The sequence below is a fragment of the Corapipo altera genome, unplaced genomic scaffold (assembly GCF_003945725.1).
Source record: "Corapipo altera isolate COAL_440 unplaced genomic scaffold, ASM394572v1 62, whole genome shotgun sequence".
In the NCBI taxonomy this organism is placed as follows: Eukaryota; Metazoa; Chordata; class Aves; order Passeriformes; family Pipridae; genus Corapipo; species Corapipo altera.
The window spans coordinates 12177963-12200121 of NW_020884894.1; the positions used below are offsets into that span (position 1 = coordinate 12177963).

Sequence of the window (22159 nt, forward strand, 5' to 3'; positions counted from 1 at the left end):
GGCACTCAGACTCGGGCACTCAGACCCGGCCCAGGCAGCAGCCCTGGAGGTCAGGAGAGAGGAGGTGATGAAATATGGATGGAGAAGGGCCCTGTCCTGCCAGGCCCTCGGCAGAGATTGGCCTCCCTTGGCCCCGGGGGAGGGAGAGGCTCCCGGAGCAGGAGCTGCGGCTCACACAGCCCGGCCGGGGATGCTCCTCCTGCTCCACCGCCCCCAGCTCTGCAACCCCCGCGCGGCTCTCACATGGCAAATGAGAAATTATCCGGTTCAAGAAGTACTACAGCAACCATCTCCCCCATCGGCTGTGCTCTGAAGCTATTAAGCAAGTCTCCTGAAGCACAGGCTGTCCCATGGGGAGCCCACAGGATGCCCACAGTAGGGGCATTAGTCCATTTTACAGGATTTACCCAAGCAGTGCATGCACTTTTCTGTCTGCAGCATACTTAGCCCATTTACCCGATGTTTAGATGAATATAAACACTATTTTCTCTAGAGCAAGGAACTTGTGTCAAGATTTCCAATAGGTTTTCTTTAAATATGTGTTTTAGCTGTTCTCTCCAATGGCTACTACAGATATTTGACTGGCAGAAGTAAGCAATTCAAAACCCCAGTGGTAATAATAAACTTGAAAAAAAAAATGATGGCTTCAAATTTAAACACTGAGTTCTGCCTTCTCAGAGCTCCTGGATGAGAACATGCGACACTGGAGGCTGCTTAATGGAGGTTTTCTCACCAATTTTATTAAATTCACACAAGCACTCCCCTAAGAAGCCCAAGAATTATTACAGGGTTTGTAGAGTTTATTATCCCTTCAGCAGGTTAATATGATGTTGATTTAAAATAGAATGCAACTGAGCTGAAATTTTGTTTTCCATCATAATGTTGGTGCAGAATCAAGGACAAACAAAATCAAGTGTCATGCATGAGGAAAGCCTACGGATGAGAAAGCAGAGACCAACACATACCTAAAAAAAATTATTAATCTGCTCACTATGTTCCTACATTCCTGTTCCTCTCCCTATAAGTCTCGATACCTCCTCTGGAGCTGAAACAAAGCTTTATATCAGGTATGGCCTTTCCTTCTCTAACTCCAGGTACCAGTAGGAATTCCACTCCTACAGCCTCTCTGTGTTGCTCTTTCTGGTAATGATGTGAGAAAATAATGACCTGAGGGTTTGACACTTTGGGCTACATCTCTAGACATCCTCAGGCTAATGAGCATTTCCCCACGCGAGGAGAAAGGTTTGATTTTGTTGTTTCAGTAAGGAATATGCCACTGGTGTGGAAACACTGTCCCACCTGGAGTGGCTCCCCACAAAACAAAGCTGCTACAGAGCTCCAGGTCTCTGGGCATTTTTCCCCACTTCAAAGCAGATCCTTTTCTTTCTCCCTTCCTCCCCAGGAGAAGAGCAGCTGACACCATGTCCTGGCCTCTGCTTTCACTGTTACCTTCTCTTTAGACTTTACCTAGCTGTCCTAAATAAAAATTGCATGAGGCAGGTAAGAGTTGCACTTGGTGTTCTGACCTGCTGATGTTCAGCACTAGAAGTTACTTTCCCATAAAGATCAGCCCTGGGTTCAGCATCATTTCAGGCACCCACTTCCAAAGTCCTGAAGATCAGAAGGGAAAGGACGGGCTCTCCTGTGAGATGATGTCCCTTGCAGGGAAGGAAAAGAGCCTGGCCGTGCCCTGCCCCTGCTCTCCAGCCGTGCCCGGGAACGAGGTGGGAACGATCTCACAAAGGTAGGACTAAGGAGGAGGGAAACTGTCCTCCCAGTTCACTCCAAGAAGTGAGAAGGTAAAATAAACAAGGGCACAGGAAGGGGAGAGAACCAACCTTAAAAAAAAAACCAAAAAAACCCCCAAAAAACTTGCTGCCTATTTTTGGCAATGCTTAGGACCTTCAGTATCTTCTTCATTAGATTGTTACCAGGGTTCAGTTAATCTGCAACTTCAGCTATTTTTTACACTTGGAAACCTATAGCTTTGAGCTGAACTAGTGAACATTATTCAACCTTTTTTAATCCTTTACTTAAAAGGCCACAGGCAAAATAGAAGAAAACCAGTGAAGCCAGCCCAAAGTTACCACTCATCCTCCAAGTGGCAGCAGCCAGCTTGATGGCAGAAGACATCTAACCCCAGTTCTTCAGCCCTCAGTTTTGCCCCACAATGGCACAGTTTTGTTTCTTTGGTGGAAAGAGCCCAGGGAACCTTGGTCTGACCCACCAGCCACCCTCGTGGAGAAGTCAGAACAAGAACTCTGGGAATGGCTGAATCAAAAGAAAGACAGAAAAGGAAGCAAAAGTGACGAAGGTGGTATCAGTGTCAGAGCCATAGTATCTAATTCACAGCCAAACCCAAGCTTAACCCTCCCCCAGCCCCCAAGGGACTGCCCACACAGCCCACCAGCTCATGCAAGAGTGTGAGTTAAACATAAAATCCTACAGGTCTTCTGCTTCATCCTCCCCCACTCAGAAGCTGCACTGGGTTGTGCAGTAACGACAGAACCTGATAGTTAATGGGCAAACAGGTTCTCACCCCTGAGCATTTGGTGGAATGTTTGTTACTTTCCTGCTAATGTGTGAAAATTAACCTAAATACATGTTCCCGTGTTTAAACCCTTTGTATGAAAGGAGGGTCTCACAGTGCACTGGCAGAGCCTGTTCCAGTGAAGCCAGGACTTCAATTGGCATTGCTATTGTGACAGGAGAAAAAGGAGATAATCAAGTTCTAGGGGAGGAGGAAACAAAAACCTCTAAGCCCACAGGCCTTACATTTCCAGCATCCATTTCTACTTTCAGCAGGTGAGAAAGGGCTCCCAGTACCATTGTGAAAGGGAAAAATGATCAGGAGCTGCACAGCCAGTTCTATTGTATTTCCCACTGAAATAATACAATACTTCATTGTGCTTCCCATTCTGAAAGTTCATGGCTCGCTTCCCGAGCTCAAACCTCAAAGTGGAAAAAAAATTCACCTAAAAATATTAAACTTGAATGGAAAATATACCATTTTGGTGGCAAAACAGTCCTAATTCAAGAACCTCTTTTATAAATTTAATGGTGCTCCCCAATTGTATTTAAATTTTGTATTATTATTTGCATTTATAATTGTATTTATGCTCTGAGGCCCAGATTCCAGACTGGTGTAAGATTTCGGTAATTTCAGGGCAGATAAAAAAAACAAACACACATCAGGAAAACCAAACCGAACCAACCCCAAACAAAACAAGGACAACAACAAAACCCAGAAAAAAAACTCCAAACAAGTTAATTTAAAAAACATAACAGCATTAGTTGCACTTGTCCTTTCTGTTTCTCCACGGAGCTCGTTCCCCACAGCCTGCAGCTGCCCACCGGGCAGGACCATCCCAGCAAACTCTGCTCCCCCAGCTGCTTTGGGCAGCTCAGCAGACACAGACACGATTGTTCCTCGGGGAACTGAAACGCTCGTCAGCCCAGGGTGCTCAGAGGTGGAGAGTTTTGGACTCTCCAGCTCACACCAACGCCCACAGGGGACAGGTAGAAGATTCAGCAGATTATTTAGAAATGCAAGGGCTTGTTTGGAAGAGCTACTACTGCCTATCCTTCCTTTGAGGAGGCTGGAGGAGAGCCTGAGTTATCCTTTACTACAGCCAATGCTTCAGTAGTTTATTTTTGCATTCAGTACTTTTTTTTTTTTTTTTTTTTTTAAGATAGGAGATGGCAAAGCTGAGGATCTGTGTGTTTAATTACTGGATGCTGTAGAAAGACTGTAATTACACCGTTTGCACTCTGGTTGATTCCACCCCATTCTCCCAGTTCATTTAAGTGCAAATAGCCTCGTTAGCTCCCTAATCAGAAAGTCTACAAATGCAGCAGTTGAGGCTCAGCACATCCCTACCAGCCCCCCCCCAAACCTGGGAAAGGACCCGGAGTCCTGCATCTCCATTCAGTCAGGCTAATACCTGGATTAAGGACCTACAGTGCATCCTCATCCCAGTTGATTCAAGGGATGCAGGACCTGGAAAAAAGACTGCAGAACCTGGGGTGCACACCCACCCCCAGCCTATTCAGAGGGTGCAGGAAACAGGGTGCACCCCAATGCACAGCTAATCCAAAGAGTTCAGGATCCTGGCCAGGAGATGAAAGATATAAACTACATCAGCTACATCCCTGTGCCCAGCTGGTCAAAAAAAAAAAAAAAAAAAAAAAGCCAGCAGGATTTGGGCTCATGGACAGCCACTTTGGGGTGCAGGACTCAAGAAAGGAGGGACAGGATCCAGTCTGCACCCCGTGCCCAGCCGGGCTGGGTGATGCAGGACCAAGGTGCACCTTATTCCCAACTCTCCCAGTGAGTGCGGGGCAAGGGGCCGCGGGACCCAGGCTGCACCCTCGGTGCCCAGCCAGCCCAGGAGGTGTAACCCCCGCCAGCCCAGGGCACAGAATCTGGAAAGGCGTTGCTGGATCTGGACCCCCCGCCCAGCCAGCCCGGGAGAGGCAGGACCTGGGCTGCATCCCACCCCCAGCCAGCCGCGGGTGCCGGACCCGAGGAAAAACCCTGCTGCCGAGTCGCTCGGGGTGCAGGGTCCGGGGTGTCCCCCGTGTCCCCGCAGCCTGCGCTCGCAGGATCCGAGGGAGCAGCCACAGGAGCCGGGATGCGCCTCCTGCCCGGCCGGTGCGGGACCCGGGGAGTGACGGCGATCCCGAGGGGATCGGGTGGGTGCGGGACTCAGGCAAGGGGATGCGGGACCCCCCGCCCACCCAGCCGGGGTCGCAGGACCGGGGTGCCGCCGGTCCAGGGGGTGCGGGAGGCGCGGACCGGCCCCGTTCCCGCGGCCGTGCGGGGCAGGGGGGATGCGGGAGCCGGGGCGCGGGGACCACTCACATCGAGGATGACGGAGGTGCCCTTCCTCTGGGCGGCGGCGGCGCCCGGGGCGAGCAGCTCCCGCTCGGCGAGGCCCTTGTCGCCCATCCTGGCGGCCGCCCAGCGCAGGAGCCCGTCCAGCCCGCGCAGCGCCGGCGCCGGTTTCCGCAGCAGCCTCTGCACCCCGGCCCGGCAGTACCGCGCCGCCTGCTCGCACATCGCTAGCGCGGCCTCATCCCGCCGACGGGGCTCCCCCGCCTTCGCCGCCTCCTCCTCCTCCTCCCACAGCCCTCGGCGGGCAGCGGGCGGGTCCGCGGGGGGACCCCGGGGGGGCTGCTGCCCCGAGAGCAAGAGGGGGTTTATTTTGTGGGTGGAGGAGGGTCAGCCCACCCGGGTTCCGGCACAAGCCACCCTTTTAGGCATTTTCTGTCTAAAAAGACTATTCCTATGGCGTGTTCTCTCCCCTCCACAGCCCTCCTACACCCGTAACAGATTTTAGTAGCTCTTTGTAAGGACAGAAGAGAACACATTTCTTGCTAGTAAATAAAACTTGCCCCTGGCTGCCCATCCATACTCCAGAAAGCCCAAATACAACGAACAGCCAGCAATTCCACCTGGGGTATTGCAGCTCCCATGGCTACAGTGCTCAGCTGGACAAACACTTCTAACCCTGTTCTGCAAGGATATTCCTTTGTGATACTCTCATCCTCAGCTACACAGGTCAAGATTCAGACTTGGAGCAGGGGCAATAAGTCTTCTGGACAAAATGGCACTGAATCATTTCATCTCCCACTCCCCACCAGAGATGCTCCCTGTTGGAGTTCAGACCCATAAAGGCACCAAAGCCAGAGAGCTCAGACTCAGACACACTTGGAGGGTTCCCTAGAATTCCAAAGCAGCCACAGGCTCCAAATGGCCTTTCCCACATGCAGCAGCCAGACCCCTCACAGGCAGCTCTTGGGGACTTAATGCTGCACCAGGGCCACATCCGCAGATTAGAACATCTCTGACACAGGAGCCAGCAATCCCAGCACCCATGCAGTCATTACACACTTCCCACACTGAGTTGTATGCCTGACCTGCAACTCCAAAAGACCTGACCATACTGCTTGAAGAGAAACAAACAACAATAAATTATTTCTTTCAGCAGTTCACACATTGCAGTGCACCAGAGCCCAGATCCTTAGCCCAGAAAAGCCTACCTAGAGGCATTATTGAGCCTCCTCTTCTAACCACACATCTTTGTTCAGGTAAATTAGGGTGAAACTTCTGTGTTGGAGGTGATAGGTGGGGAATGTGCATTTTCCTTTCAGCTGCTGCTCAAAGAAAAGTGAGTGGGAGCCTGGTTCTCTCTGCTGCAGTACATGCATAATAGCTGGAAGCTCTTGAAAGGCTTTCAAACAAATGGGGCACAGAGCAGCCTAGCAGTAGGTCAGAACACCCATGGGCTGAGCCCCTCTTTCACCAACTCTCACCTTTCAGGGTTTCTTTAGCCAGCAATAAAAAATTCATGGGCCTGTACCTCTGGTGGCCAGAACTATTGTGCTCTTTTGTACTTCTGCAATCCTCAGATTATTCCTGTGCTTCTTTCTCCTTTAGACTTTCTTCCACTAAATGACTGGTTCAGACTGTATTGATCATACCCGGTTCAGGATTGCTACATAAGCTTGTTAATTAAAACTATTGACTGAATAAGTTTATAAATATGGTTCTTTGGATTTTCCTTCCCATTTGCCATGAGTATTCACAGAATATTCTGAGTTGGAAGGGACCCACAGGGATCATCAAGTCCTTAAGTGAATGGCCCATACAGGGATGGAACCCACAACCTTGGCACTGTTAGCACCATGCTCTGACCAGTTCAGCTAACCTCAGGGTTTATTCATTACTTGGATTTGAATTTTGAGGCTATTTCTGTGCTTTTGTCAAAATCAGTTCTTCTAAATTCAAAACCAGTTCTATGGCATTTAAATACTCATTTTTCCTCCTAAATGGATCTAGATAGAAAAAGTTTTAGCCATTCAGGCGTTAGGAAGAAGGCAGCCATTTGTACTGGGTTGTGTTCCTTGGGGCTATTTCCAAGTTTCTATGAAGTTGAAGTCTTCCTTCAAAAAAGTGGAAAAGGAAAAAGTGGGAAAGACTGTTTGATTTGGGTGAGGAAACAGAGGAACCCTCAAGGCATGCTCAGGCTGGTGCCAGCCTGTGTCACACCACAGCCAAGGGGGAGGGCAGGGGCACAGACCTCACGTTTTGCTCTGTGTGCCAAATATCCTCCCCTGCTTCTTGCCAAGGGAGACAAGATACTCTGTGTCCTGTGCAAATAAACACAACTGCAGCCAAGGCACCTGGGCTTTGCCAGCCTCTCTTGCAATCCCGTGTGCTGGCTGTGGCACTGAGCAGTGCCCAGCAAACAGCCACTAACCAGGGCCAAAAGAGGAAACCAAACAGGCGATGGACAAGTGGAGACAGGAGAGTTTTCCCTGCTGCAGAACATCCCCCACCTCTTTAGCTGCAGCTCCCAGGCATCCACACACTTGTTGCTCTTCCATTGAAGGTGGAGAGAGCAGGACCAGCAGCAGCCACTGCTTGCCCTGGAAGCTTTACACATAATGCAGATACTGAGCGGCACAGGAATGAATAGGAGAGAATACAACAAAACCAGCACACATAAATCCAGACAAAGGCCTCCCAGGGAAAGCAGCAAGCATTAATGACAGGTGTTGATGGACCCAGAGTGGCCAGGCCATGCAGTGCCCAGCAGCAGTGCCCAGCAGCAGCAGAGCTCTCTCTGCTCCCCCAGCCCGGGGGGTTTTGCTGCAGGCAGACCTCGGCCCTGCCTGGCCATGTTGGGCTGAGCTGTGGGAAAAGGGGCAGTGGCTGCAGCTCCACCTTCTCCTCCTGGACACCTAACAGTGACCCTCCCCACAGCTGCACCAGCCAGGCACAAACACAGCCCCAGACCACCACAGTCCTATAAATGAGGGACCAGCAGGACCAGAAGGTTTTTGGAGGCTGCGAGAGATCAGAACTATTTTCCCTCACCCTCAGCCCCCCATTCAGAAACTCCATGAGATCTCAAAAAAGGGCTATTTCCATTCCAGTTTCAAGTCTGATCGTGACACAACAGTTTTTCCTGCCTGGTGACTGTGGGGCTCAGCACAAAGCACTAGTTTACCCCATCCCTGGTGATGTTTGCTTTACCACCTTTCATACAGGGCTTATTCAGGTGCTACACACAGTATTTTCCAGCCACTTCTAGAAAGCCTGTTAGAGCAGGAACTCAAACCATGTGCTGTAATTTCAGATGAGAGGCCACTTGAAAAGCCCAAGAGCTTCTCTGAAGCCCTTTGAATTCTGCTTTCTCCCCCCTGCCCCTCTGCACACAGCAGGCAGCTTTATTTAATTAAAAACTTCCAACAGGCACGACCTGCAGCCCTGCTTGGTGTAAAATGTCACAAACAACTTGCTAATATTGACTAATGACTGAGGGATTGAGGTTAATCCAACAGTTAATGGTGGGAAGAGGAAATGGCAACCCAGTCACAGAGATGGGAATTAGGCAGAGCAACCCTGCCTGCCCAGCCCAGAGGCTGTAATGGCACTGTAGTGCCTGTATTAATTTCTGTTTGTTGTAATGCAGCATGGGATCACCAGGTGATTTTATTACAATTCATACCCCAGCTTGAAAATGCCACACAGCCAACAGCACCAAGGTAATTTACTGATCTGAACTGAAGAACATCCACGTGCAGCAGGTGTTAACTCCTAAAAACACAACAAACCCCCTCCCCTCTGCAAGCTGAGTAGGGCAGAGCCCGTGGTTTGGGGAACACAGCTCACCCACACAGCTAATAAAGTGTAAAGTCCACCCCAGTCACTGGGACCGTGGGCTTCTGCTCCAGGCCCTGCAATCAGGGGGAGTACAAAGCTTCAAATGCACCATCTTATGCCAGATTCAGCTCAGAAGTCTAAGTTCTTGTTTAAAGACAAAATATACTCTTAGCCTTTAAATACCTCCAGAGCATCTTCCAACCACAGTTATTCTAATGAGACAAAAACCCCTTTTCAAGCACTTCTGCATCCAAACACCCCTTCCTGCTCCAGGACCAGCACTGCAGCCAAGGGGGGAACAAGCAGGTCCAGCACAAGGGAAGAGAGCCCGAGTTTTTCTGAGGAATTACTCAGCCCACCCAATGCTGCAAATGGAAACCAGGCACAGTTTGAGTTCTGGTCATGATCCTAAAGGAAATCTGGTAAAGAGGAATTAATTATAAGGACTAGTCTTATCAAATAAAACTTCTGCAGCATAGGCTATCATAGCTCTCAGATGTCCAGACTTCCCCAGAGCTCTAAGACAATTCTCCAGAACAATATGAGAAATCACCACCATAAGAAAAAAAAAAAGTAAAAAAAGAATTTCTAAAACAAAAATCAAGCTCCAATTTGTAAGAGACTCACCTTCCAAGACATAGTTTCATCCTGGAGAGGGCCTGGGAACTGTGTGGCTTCTGCCAACCCCTCAGCAACAGCAGAGCTCCTGGCTGGGCTGGGCATCCTTTAAAACCCAGGACAGCTGGGCTGGGGGCTGCACAGCTGCCTTTCCTCCAAAAACCTTAAAATCTAATGAATATTGCCTTGTTATCCTGAGTGCGGGAACAGGCAAACAACAGATAAAACCCTTGTGTTGATGGCTGCTGACACCAGAGGGTGGTGGATGGTTTTGTTTTGGTGTTGGCTTTTAAGGGGCGTTCCTGATCTCTGTTGTTTTGATAATTGAGAAAGTGAACATTTGACACTCAAACCAACAAACCCGTGATTAAAGTTACAGGTCATTGACCTGATACAGCTTGTGACTGTGTAGTTGTAGGCAAGAGATACTGTAACATTTATCTTGCATGTTTATTACTTACAATAGCGTTCACCTAAAGCAGACCAAAACATTTTTCCCCTCAACATGTAATTTAGGTCAGAGCTATTAAGAATAAGCTAATACATTTACGATGACCTTTCATATTTACCCTTTGTTTCTTTTGCCCCCTATACCTCACTTCAGACTGTATATAACAGGATAAAAAGCATGGAAATGGGGAATTGTAGACTTCCAGATTTCTAAGTCTGTGTGTTGGCATGACCACTAATTTAAGACATTAAAGTTATTGCACCTAAATAAAATATTACCTCTTTATAACTGACCTCCCCAGTTGCTACACAAAACAGATAATTTACACAGTCTCAATGGTCAAAATGCATCTGCGAATTGTTGAAATTAAAGCTCTTAAGCTTCCTCATAGCAAGAGGGGGGAGAGAGGGACTGGCACTTTTCCCATTGCCCATACCCTTTGTAATTAATTTCTAAAGTAATTTCCTCCTTTGCCCAGCAGATATCGTCTCTGTATTGTGCATTTGTGCGAGGAAAGAAGATCTCCCCAGTTTATTTCTGACAATAGATACAGTTAATTAACGTTCAGGGAGTAAAATCTGACAGCTGTCAGAGTCATTGGGACTCCCCCTGGGGTACCCCGGGCAGGCAGGATGGCAAAGCCCCCGGTGAGAGCCCAGGGAGGGACGCGGGGGGCACAGGGCAGGGCAGGGTGCTGGCCGAGAGCTGCCCCAGGGCATGCTCAGGTTAGAGAGGTAAAATAGAAATCCTTCTTGCTCTTACATCTTTAGCTGTGAACACGTGAGGGTTGTTCAGAAGGGTGGAACGTTGGCCGGGGTGTTCAGAGGTTGTTCAGAAGGGTGGAACGCTGCCCGGAGTGTTCCTGTGCCCGCAGCCCTGCTCTGCCCTCACAGCGGTGCCGAGACCACGGGACGGGAGCGATTTTGGCACAAAACCTGTGCTGAGAGAGACTAAACCAGAAGCCAGGCTTGCTTCTCCCAGCCCAGCAGCCCAGCTCAGCTGGGACTGGGCCCTGCTGGACCTGCTGTCCCAAGGAGGGGTGACCAAGGCCATGGGGCCATCGCGCTGTGCCCACACTGGGGACCCCTCGGCAGCTGCCGCGGGGCTGGAACTGCCCTCAGCCCCCTGGAACTGCCCTCGGCCCCTGGAACTGCCCTTGGCCCCTGGAACTGCCCTCGGCCCCCTGGAACTGCCCTTGGCCCCTGGAACTGCCCTCGGCCCCCTGGAACTGCCCTTGGCCCCTGGAACTGCCCTCGGCCCCCTGGAACTGCCCTCGGCCCCTGGAACTGCCCTCGGCCCCATGGAACTGCCCTTGGCCCCCTGGCACTGCCCTTGGCCCCTGGAACTGCCCTCGGCCCCCTGGAACTGCCCTCGGCCCCCTGGAACTGCCCTCGGCCCCCTGGCACACGCAGCACCACAAGTTTCCCGTAGCTCCAGGGTTTGCTGGTGTGTTTACAGGGGCCCCGCTCCAGATGGGACCCCCAGGGCTCCCTGTGGTGAATGAGGTGTGGGGAGAGCCCATGGCAGTGCCCACGGACAGCCAGGGCAGGGGCTGCCAGTGCTCCCTCCCCAAAGGACACTCCCGGCAGCCCCAGGAGTGAACTGCTCTGTCAGTACCCACCATCTCTCCAGCAGCCTGCTCAAAGGCTGCTGCTTTCTGCTCAAGCACCAGCCACATTCATTTTCCCCACATCAGTATTTTATTTGTCCTTATTTTCTGTCCTCAAAAGTGACAGAGGTGAGGAAATTATTTATATTTTACACTGCTCCAGTAATTATTCACCAAGAGTTTGGGAGAGTAACATCTTCCATTTCTCCAGTCCTGCTCGGTGCTGGACACACACACACAAAAATCACTTTATGAGCATGTTACTGGGTTTCCTGGCTGTGAAGCTGTTTTAAAATGCTGCTGTGTTTGTCACTTTGGGATCAAACTCATGTAATTTAATGGGTTTCACTGAGACATCAACAGGTCCTCAAGGCAGATATCGATTTCCCACAACAAAGGGCTACTCTTGAAATAATTTAATGGGATCACCAAGAAGTGACTTTGAGCTGCAGGTGCTGGAATGCTCATGGACTGCAGCTTGCTGGGATCTCAGCGAGGCAGCCCCTGGTCTCACATCCCCAGGAGAGCACGAGATGAGCAGTGAAACAAGTGCCTTTCCCTCACAGATTCCCTCTGTCTCGTGAGGGCAGAGCTGGAAAAGGGCCACCTTCATCCAGTGATTGTCACCCTCGCAGAAATGTCCAGCCTGCAGCCTGTGCAGCACTGGAGGCTGTGCACCCTCAGCACGGCCTGCGAGGACATCTAGTGCCTGCTGCTGCTGCTGAGGAGGCTCTGGGCTCAGCACTCTGTGCTGTACCGGCAGCTTTGTCTCCTCGCAGCAATGAAAGGTCCCCGTGGGTCCAGCCCCAGCAGCGTTCTGGAGAGGAGGGTCCTGGGGGAGGGTCCCCGCGAGGCTCTGATGTGCACTTCAGTGCCTGTGCCAGCCGGGGCTTTGTCTCACCAGCTGGAGCTCCCCAACAGCCCCTGAGCCTGACACACAACTACTCTAAGTCCAAGCTGAGCAGCTCTGGGCTGTTTCCCCAGCTGGGCTCTGACCCGAACAGCCCCTGTGGTGACACAGGTCACTCACCACAGCTGATCCCAGTGCAGAGCTGTGTCTTCATCCACTGCTAGTGCCCTCCTTTGTGTTCCTCTGTCTGTTCTGGGAGCTTCTCACAGTCCAGCACAGACTCAGCATCCTCCCTGACTGCTGCATCTGGGGATGGAGCTGACCACACAGTTTGCAGCATAAGAAACCAACTCTGTTTTCAAAGAATATACTCTTGTCCAAAGCTGTCCATAGCTAAGCTGGTGTTCAGCCTGCTTAGGCAACACAAACAGGGTTTATCAAGTCCTTATACAAGCAGAAATACCATATATCTGAGGATAATCTAAGTTCTTGACAGTTGAGGATGGTGGACAATCAAGATGTCAAAACGATTTCATGGGGGCAAAAGGTCAAAGCATCTCAGAGTGACACGTGGGTGCATCAGCAGTTCAGACCCAAAGCACGTTTGCCTGGTACCTGTTACTGCTGATGTCCCTGCAGAACCCTGGGACACAGGATGGCAAGCACAGCCAAGCACAGCCACGTGCTGCAGCCAAGGTCAGATACTCATCACACCGAGGTGCTGCCAGCAGATGCCCCTGCCCACTGCCCCTTCCTCGGGCTGCAGCCCTGACTCTGGAAAAAAGAGAGTTTCTTCAGATGAGACTCAGAGAAGATGGTTGGAGACAGGGAAAGTCCCACTGAGCTACAATTCAACAGAGAACCTGAAATAATTACAGATTTGGGATGTCTTAATCTAGCCATCGCCGTGCTTTAAAGGACATTTACTGTGCAGAACTGAACCTGTGTCACTGTGGGTGCAGTAACCCCTCAACCGGGGCTGGGGAGCTCTGCAGTCGGGAGAGGGAGCTGTGCTGCTGCGGGACGGACACGGGGGCACCGCAGCGAGGGTTGCGAGCCTGTTTCCAGTCAGACCTCGCAGCATAATGTGCTTTGAATGTTGCTTTAAAGAGGTTTTCATAGAATGAATCAACATTCTTTTAGTTGTCTTCCCCTCTTTCTTTGGAAGTTTTAAAAATCCGTCATCATCATCATCATCACAAAATTGGCACAAGTTATGTGTAACTTTAGGCCCCCTAAAAATCATATTTTTAACAAGCTTACTACCCTCATCCCAGTGCAGCCTTGCTTACACAAAACCTCTCTGCAGCATCCCAGCACCCCTGGGCACCCATCCATCCTCCCCATCCCATCTGCCAACTCTTTATGAAGATGAAAGACCCAGCTCTGACCTTCCCACTGCCAGTGGCATCCTGAGTCACACCCCCAGGTTTTATCCTTTTAATTAGGGTTTGAATCACACCTTCAGAAGCCTGAATCTGTTTCCCAGCAAAACCTGTCCCAGCAGCTTTACCACCCTGTGCAAGTTGAGATCGGTGCTTCGGGGCTGACTTGAGAGCTCATCCCCTCCTTGGGAACGTGTCTGCACAGCCCAGGCCCAGGTGATTGCACAGCACCATGTGCAGTTACCCTGGTGGAGATCTGTGCCAACCCCCTGGGCATGGCTGGCCAGGCCTGGGCTGTCTGCTCCTGCTGCCAGCCCAGCCTGCAGAGCCCTCAGCCCAGCAGGGAACAGCATCTTCTCAGGGCTCCCAGGCACAGACCCCCAGAGAAAACATTCTTCCAGCACAAGTGATGGATGTCTGGAGGGATTCACCCTTCCTCTCTCTGCTGCTTCGTGGTTTCAGATGGCAGGACACTGCACAGCAATTAAACTGCAGGAAACTTCAACTTTGCAACTTCTGGGAGATCTGGTAAAAAAGATCCAAAGCAAAACACAAATTCAAATGGTCCAAGACCTACCTACTTTCTAGGTGCACCTGAGAGTCCATACATTTTGGCAGGAGATGCTGCAGTAGGAGACACACTGGCAAAAATATGAAGCTAATTATTTATCACTTTTCCCCATGAAAATGGCAGAAATAGAGCAATTAAATGAAATCATGCTAAATTTATGACTGCAGAGGACTCTTGTCTACCCAGATTGTCCGAGTTCATTGCAGCAAGCTCAGCCTCAAAAAGAGAGATTTCTTTATGGGGTTCCTCTGCACTGATTCCCATGTGGTAGAAGCCAATTCTCATGATGGACACCCAGAAGTGTGTCCATGGATGGGCTGCCAGGTACCAGGCACAAGGCTCCCTGCTGACAGATCTACCAGCAGTCCTCTTCAGGTGTCACTTCAGATCTGTGAAGAGTGACTGTATTAAATAGCAGAATAAAGCTTGTGTCCATGGCTGCAGAAACAGAGAAATCTTAAATTGCAATGAGATAAACTACCTGAATAACTGTTTTGATTCCTGGCAGAGAAAACAATGCTTATGGGTTGCATCCATGGATTGCTTTGGCTCCTCATTTGGAGGAGCCAAATGTTTGTTTCTGAGCAATTTTAGAGGGATTCTCCCAATGCACCTCACCTGCTGTCTCCAGAATAAATCTGCTCCTTCCAGTGATGTTTCTGAGGGTTTCTCTGCCAGGTGCACATTCTGAGTCACAGCAGATTTATTGCTTCACCTTTGCCTACAGGATTATAGCAGATGATTCCAGAAGCCATCTCTATATTTGCAGTGCCAGCAGACAGACTATCAGCACAACACTCCCGTGGTGCTGGATATTCTTTGTGGCTGTGAAGCATTCCTAGCTGTTAGTCTCCAACTTGTAAAAAAGAAATTCCAGAGTTGTTTATTTTATAGCATTTCAGGGCACACTTTAATGGCCCATTGTAAACATGAATTACATAAAGCCCTTGATTCCAGGGAGATGTGAGTCTCCCAACAACCACCCCTGAGAGGAGCAGGCATTTTTGGTCCCAAAGAGCCAGCAGGCTGGAGGACACTGGGACTGCTGATGTGGAGAGAGGTACAATGGGATGGGGAGAGGGCACAGGGCCTGGTGAAAAGCACCTGTGGGGCCCTGGAGCGGGGCCAGCAGGGCTGGGTGGCTGCACAGACTGGGGTTGCTGGGACTAATCTCGTTGCCAGGAAATTCGGGGATCAGGAGATAAATTATCAGCAAGTGCCGGAGTCATTTGGCTGGAATTACAAGGCCACATGTCACAGTCCTAAACCAGTGGGCAAAAGTGCCTCCAGGCAGCCAGCTGGGGCCCCACCTTCAGGAGGGTGGGAGTCTGCTGGAGCCAGTCCAGGGACGACCACAAGAATGATGAGAGGGCTGGAGCACCTCTGCCATGGAGACAGGATGAGGGAGCTGGGGCTGTTCCACCTGGAGAGAAGGGTCCAGGAAGACAGTAAAGCACCTTCCAGTACCTAAAGGGGCTCCAGGAAAACTGGAGAGGGACTTTGGACAAGGGCATGGAGTGACGGGACAAGGGGGAATAGCTTCAAACTGACCAAGAGCAGGGTTAGATGGGATGTGGGAAAGAAACTCTTCCCTGTGAGGGTGGGGAGGCACAGGTTGCCGGAGAAGCTGTGGATGTCTCACCTCTGGAAGTGTTCAGTGCCAGCTGGGACAGCGCTTGGAACAACCTGGTCTAGTGGGAGGTGTCCCTGCCCATGGCAGGGGGATTGGAATTACATCTTTTAAGTCCCTTCCAACCCCACCACTCACAGATTCTGTGATGATTGTGTAGTTCTGGAAAGTGGCTGTATGGGTGTTGCTGTGTAATTGACCCATCCCTTCCCCAGTCCCATTTTGTTACTCTCACCCATGTTCTGTCTCGGTGGCAAGCTCTGTGCTGGCAATCCCCACATTCCTGGCAGCAGACCTGCCTCCTACACTGCCCAACACAGACACCAGTGCTCACATGCCCTGGCAGGCCACAAAAAAATTGCTGGATGCTCCATTTTCAAGGTAAAATACACAACCTTTGGCTAACACAATAGTCCTCTCTGTTTTGAGTTCACCTGCCCAGAGGAGGTTTTCTCAAAGACTTTTGGGGATGGGGTTATGACAACATAACACCATCATGTGTTCATCCTCCTCCTGAATGACATGCTGGCCATAATCCTGTGATGGTTCACATGCCAACACCATACACAACCCTCTCAATACAATACAATGTGCCTGGCAACAGCCTTGCCCAGCATCAACCACAAAATGCCCTCCAGCTCTGACAGCCGGATTAGGCGCTGCCAGGAGGCCATATATGGGGCCGTTCCTTCCACAAATAAACAGTGATTTCCTTTAGTATTTCCAGAAATACAAGCACCAGCTGGCAGCAGCACGTTCTGATGTCTGCAGTCAGGTAACAGGTGAGCTGGCTGGGCACTGGAGCTCAGAAGTCCCACCCTGGGCAAGCAGCTGCCATAAATACAACACTGGCTTCCCAGCCCAGCACGAGGATGCTCCTCTGTGCCCTGCACTGAAGGGGTTCTTGGTGTAACTGAGGTTTACCAGAGCTGAAAACAGAGAGAAGAGCTGCAAAGAGAGAGAAGAGCTGCTGTGGCTCCCACAAAGGCCTGTTTGAAAACACCACCTTTACCTGTCAGTGAAGCAGTGCCCCTCCAGCAGATATTTCCTAAAATATCTGCCCTTCCCAGACTAACAATATACTTCATTTTCTTCAGGCCTCTCCTCTTTTGGCCTCTTATGTCTTTACTGCCCTGTTACAGATTTTCCTGCAGCTCCCTGTTTTGGACAGCCCTGTCTGCTGTACCAGGCACTGCCCATCACCAGGACACGTTGAATCCTCCTCATAGCTGGGGTGCCTGCCTGTGGCCACTGTAAGGATTTCTAAGCCAATCTTGGCTGGCAGTCAGATTTCCTAGGATGAACTGTTTATTGAGAATGTAATTCCCATTTGTTATTGTAAGAGCTGTCAGAAAAGAAAAAACCCCAACACATCCAGGTAAGAGTCTCAGAGCACGATCAAATGGACTGTCCAGCTGGCTGAGCCTTTTCCATGTAACATAAACTTCAAAGGAGTAAATAATTCATGAAATATCATCCTGACAAAGCTGGGTAGTAGGGAATCAGAGGAATATGGAAATTACATTTCTGCATGGAAAATGCTTAGTATTAGTTCTTTCACCAAGCAGGGGCCATTGGGACCTTCTAGCCTGGAGTGGGAGTGTGGGGATCAGTCATTCAGCCCTAACAGAATGAGCACTTTTATGCCATGCAGTTCCACTTCCCTATCAGTGCAGTGTCCAAAGACTATTGGCACTGCACACACGAGGAGAGGGGGAAAGATGGTTCATCCACAGTGATATTAACTGGGGTAGGACTGGACTGCTTTAGCTGTGGGATTGCTTTCAAAGCCCTGGAGTTTCTGGACCTAACGCTGGGAAAGTGGCACATATTCCACTTGCAGATGGGGATGTGCTCTGGCAGAGCCACATCCCTTCCTCTGCAGAGGACAGGGGGGATCCATTATGCTGTTTAAAGGAAGACCAAAAAAAGGCCTTTCCGTGGAAATGGATGTAACAGAGCACAAGGAAGGTCACAGGGGACAGGCAGCCTGGGAACAGGCAATTCTACCTCCCTTTTATGCATTTTCCTTTGTTTCAGGGTGAGAACATTTCACTTGGCCCACTCTCCCAGCTCCCTGTTATGTCACATCCAGATTACTCAGTGGAGGAGGTATTTGGAGTGTTACATCAGGCAGATAACAGTTGTTTATATAACTTGATCTTTTTCTCAGACTTGTTTCTCCATCTTCTCGAAAAATATTTATGTAACTATTTATATTTTCAGGAATGTGAACTTTACCAACCTGAGGATGACAGTCACCTCCACTGTAAATCAGGATGGGTGCTTCTGCAGAGCCCTGCAGCACTGCCTGGGATCTTCTTCTGCTTCTCATAGGCACCAGTTCACCAAACCTAGAGTTCTGCAGGGGAAGAAATCAGTTCTGGTGTAACACAGTTCTGGAATTTCTCCCATCCTTGAGATGGAAGGGCTAGTCAAAAAGGGAACCAGAAACCCACTGTAAAATCTCAGAGGTTACACTGCAATGGCTGAGGCTCTGCCATAAATCCCATTATTTTCCCAGTAGAAAATTTCCAAAGGTCTTACTTTCCCCTCTATGTAAAGCAGAGGGACTGTTTTACAGAGAGATTTAAAAACTTTTGTTTTCAGGGGAGAAAACCTTCTTAATGTTGCACATTTCATCAGGTCAGTATATTGCAGAGGTTTTATCCTGCATACTTTAATGTGCTGCCTTAAGCCATCCTGGTTATGCTCCAGCCAGCAAAAACAGTGCCAGTTATTCACCCCTCTGATAAATCTCTTGCTTAAGCTTCATGAAGGTGGAGTATGGGACATGGGGAATGTTTTTGCAAGGAGGTTACTTCAGGCAGTGTCAATCACCTGTAATTCATTCCTATGAGATGCCACCCTTCCCTCTCACTGCTCATGGGTCTTATTGTTCATTAATCACCTTAATTTCCCCAGCAGAGGTTCCATGACAAGAGCAGGATTTACAGAACAGCTGCTCCAGCAAGTCCAAAGGGAGTTTGGCAAACAGGTGCTGGAAAGGGCTCAGGGAAAACTTCCATTGCAACATCTGAGCTTGGAATTGTGCTTTCCCCTCCGTGTCAAGGCCTGGCCCTGCCTTTCTGGCCATGCTGACACCATCCTTCCCAGCTGGCTGCAGGAAAACTGGGGCGTGGATACCCTGCATCTCCAGTTTCCCTTTCCTTGGATGAGGAGGTGAGACCCTGCCAAAGCTCTCCCATCCTCGTGGCCCACAGACCCACACAGACACCCACCCATGCCCTGGGGAGGGCAGCCAGCTCCAGGCAGGGCTGGCACCCACCACCCTCGTGAGAGTGACCCACAGCACATTGCACCCACTGAGCTGTGAGATCCCTGCAGCCCCCCCATGGCAGCACCTGCTGGCACTGCCTCCCCTGCCAGGCTGCAGGTCAGTCAAACAGTGAATCCACCCTGGCATCCCAGCAACCAGATCAGAGGAAAAAAAGAAGGAAAAGAAACCTCAGCTGCACAGCATGAGGGATTCACATGGCATAAACTTTCCACCAGTTCAGCTTTGCTTGGTAACAACACTGCTACGTTGACCTTGTGCAGCTTGACCCATCGTTCGTTTTATTCGCAGCCACCTTTGCAGCCTGGAAAGACAAACCTCTCCCCTGACCCTGTGTCACCACGTCCATCACACATTCCCTGTTCCTCCCAGCTGCTGTGTCCCTGCTGGTCCCCAGGCAGGATGCCCTGGGAGGGATGGGCAGAGCCCGTGGGGCTCTGGGCACTGCAGCCACTGGAGCATCTGCATTCAGCATCCCACCACTCTGTCATTTGCTTGGTTTTGCTAGATCTTAATGGTTAAACTGAAAAGTCCATTATTACCCCAGGAAAATGCCAAGGATTTTTTTCTCTGGCATACAAATTCCCTGGGATTTTCAGTAGAAAGATCTGTTGGCTGGTTTATGAGCTTTGAGAGGTATCTGTGCCTCTGAGGCCTCTGCTGACCTGGAGTTACGGTAATGCTGAATAACTGGGGTGTCAATGCCAAGTTGCAAATGAGGTTTGCTCCACTGGGCTGGCTCTCAAAAAGAATGAATGTTTTAGGCCTAAAACTGTGTCTGTGGTCTCATAAAAATGTACAGCTCTCCTGATTTTCTATTTATTTGCCATTAAAGGAATGATTCCATCCTGCCCTTTGCTTGCCCTCGGGTTAAAGTTTGTCTCCTTGGCAGAGGATTCAGTGGGATATAAAAGTGCAACTCAAATTTGGAAACTGATCCAATATAATATCCCAAAATCAGCACTTTGTCCTCAGCAGTAACTTTACACGCTCCCAACCCCTGTTGAACTGTCTCTGCATTCCCAGCTCATCAGCTGCCATCTCACTGAGCACAACCCCTCTGACCCAGCCCTGGTCTCAGGCTGTGGCCAAAGGGGCTCTGTTTCCCTGGAGATTGTGGGGCTGAATCCAACACCCAGCTTGGCCACGGGGACTGCAGCCCTTGGCAGTGGGGTCACAGTTCACAGAGGTGGTTCCTGCAGTTATTCCCCAGCCCCTTCACTTTCAGTGAGACAGAGGTGTGGGAATTCACCTGTGGGGTAAATATCTTTAGTAAGGGGCTCTTTCAACGTCCAGCCCAGGTTTCCCTGCTGGCAGCAGTGCTGGTTATGGAGCAGGGCCACCCTGCCTGTGCGTGGATGCTGCCTGCCCCGGGATTCCCCTCCTTTCCCTTGTTCCCAGCTTGCTGCAGAGAACTACTGACAGCACTTCCAAGAAATGAATGCAACCAGAAAAAACTAGCCTGGAAAACAAAATCCATTCTGCTTCCCTCACAAAAGTTCCTGAGAGCTGCCCGCTCTGCCCCTGTAAATCGACGGGTTTGCAGCTCCTTCTCCGAGCCTGGCTGTGTAACAGGTGCCCACCCGGGCAGAGGGGCACGTCCCTCCAGCCAAGGCACAAAAGCTGGGAGAGGTTTTCCTTCTTGTGCCAGAGCAGAATCTCTGTCTGGGAGCTGCACAGCAGAGGACCCAGGTTTGTCCCCATGAATGGCAAAGGAAACTCTTCCTGGACAGCGGGTCCGTGCAGCCTTCCAGGCTCTGGCAGAAGGCAGGAGCCAGCCAACAACAGCAACAAAATTTGCCCTCCATTTTCTTCCTCCCCACTTAACCACTCTATCCAGGACCTTTTCAACCTTCACAGATTGCTTCAGAGCCCTGGAAGTCAGATATTTTTCCCCTGGAGCTGCCAGGTTTGGTTCCACTGGAAACCCCTTCTGCTAGAAGACCCCCCCACACCCTCCACTCCCCAAGTGCCCCCAGTTACAGCAGCTCAGTGTGACCTCCAGAGCTGTCAGTCAGCACTGGTGTGCTGGCTGCTGGCCTGCCACAAATATCTGTATTTCACAACTAAAGCAGGTTAATTTAAGCCACCACAGTCTGCAACAGCCTGACAGCTCCCTAGGGGTCCTAGGCAATCATCAGACTTTCTATATACCATAATGCTCTACAGACCTCTTAAATAGAGTGGTCTGGACAAGATGTGGTTGGGTTTAGTCCTGCTCTCAAAGACAGAAGTGCAGCCAAAAAAGTGAATGCTGAACAACCAACGGGGTTCCCAAGATTATTTTGCTGAAATAATTTCAATTCAGGTGATACATAAGAGATGGCTTCTTTTTAAAAAGAAGCTACCCTTTACTTCAGAAGCAAAAGCTCACAATGAACATGCTCTGACATATCATAAGATCCTCACCAAAGCAAAAAGCAGAAGCAGTAAGTTTGCAGGTTAATTGCATAATAAAAGGTACCTGAGCCCAGACTTGTACAGTCAGTTCTGCCCCACCCGCAGGCGAGTCTAAAACACATCAGCCCTGACTGCAAGGACTCAAAGGCACAATAAAATTAGAAAACCACAATTCTTTTTTGTCTTGTAAACTTCAAGACAAACTTCAAACCTTTGTTTTGGTTCTGGGGACATCATTTCCCATCGTTCCTGGCAAGTACCAGCAGGTCTCAGGAGCTCGTTCTGCAAGGACACACAAATAGGGACCCAAAGAGGCTGAGGAGCATTGGACAGAAAATGGGGGCCTGAAATGAAGCTCTTGTTGCAGAGTGATGGATCTCTTAGAGGCAGCCAGAGGTCTGGATGAAAAAAACAACCTTTTCTACCCAAACTGAGCTGAGCAGGGAGTTGCTCATGGCCTCCCTGGCTGACCTGCTCTGTCCCCATGGCCACAGCACAGAGGACACCGGGTGACCTGTAGGGAACAGAGACAGGCAGAGTGGGCAGAGTGCTCTCCCCTGTTAAACACCAGTTGACTCTCTGCTCACCTTCGGGCTGGCCTCAGCAGCAGTGGGAGGGGGGCTGGAAGCACTCACAGTCACCTGAGGGACTGTCCCACTGCAGGGGATGGGAG

The 22159-nt window shown here is 50.2% G+C and overlaps 1 protein-coding gene across 1 annotated transcript in view; it reads right to left on the reverse strand.

Annotated features, from left to right (window-relative positions):
- The window catches only part of NECAB2 (N-terminal EF-hand calcium binding protein 2), a 65370-nt gene extending 60292 nt beyond the window's left edge, over positions 1-5078 (reverse strand). The window contains exon 1 of the mRNA XM_027646938.1: positions 4865-5078. Coding sequence (XP_027502739.1) covers positions 4865-5062 — 198 coding nt within the window. The 5' untranslated portion in view covers positions 5063-5078. The remainder of the gene's footprint in view (positions 1-4864) is intronic.
- Between the last annotated feature and the right edge of the window lie 17081 nt (positions 5079-22159).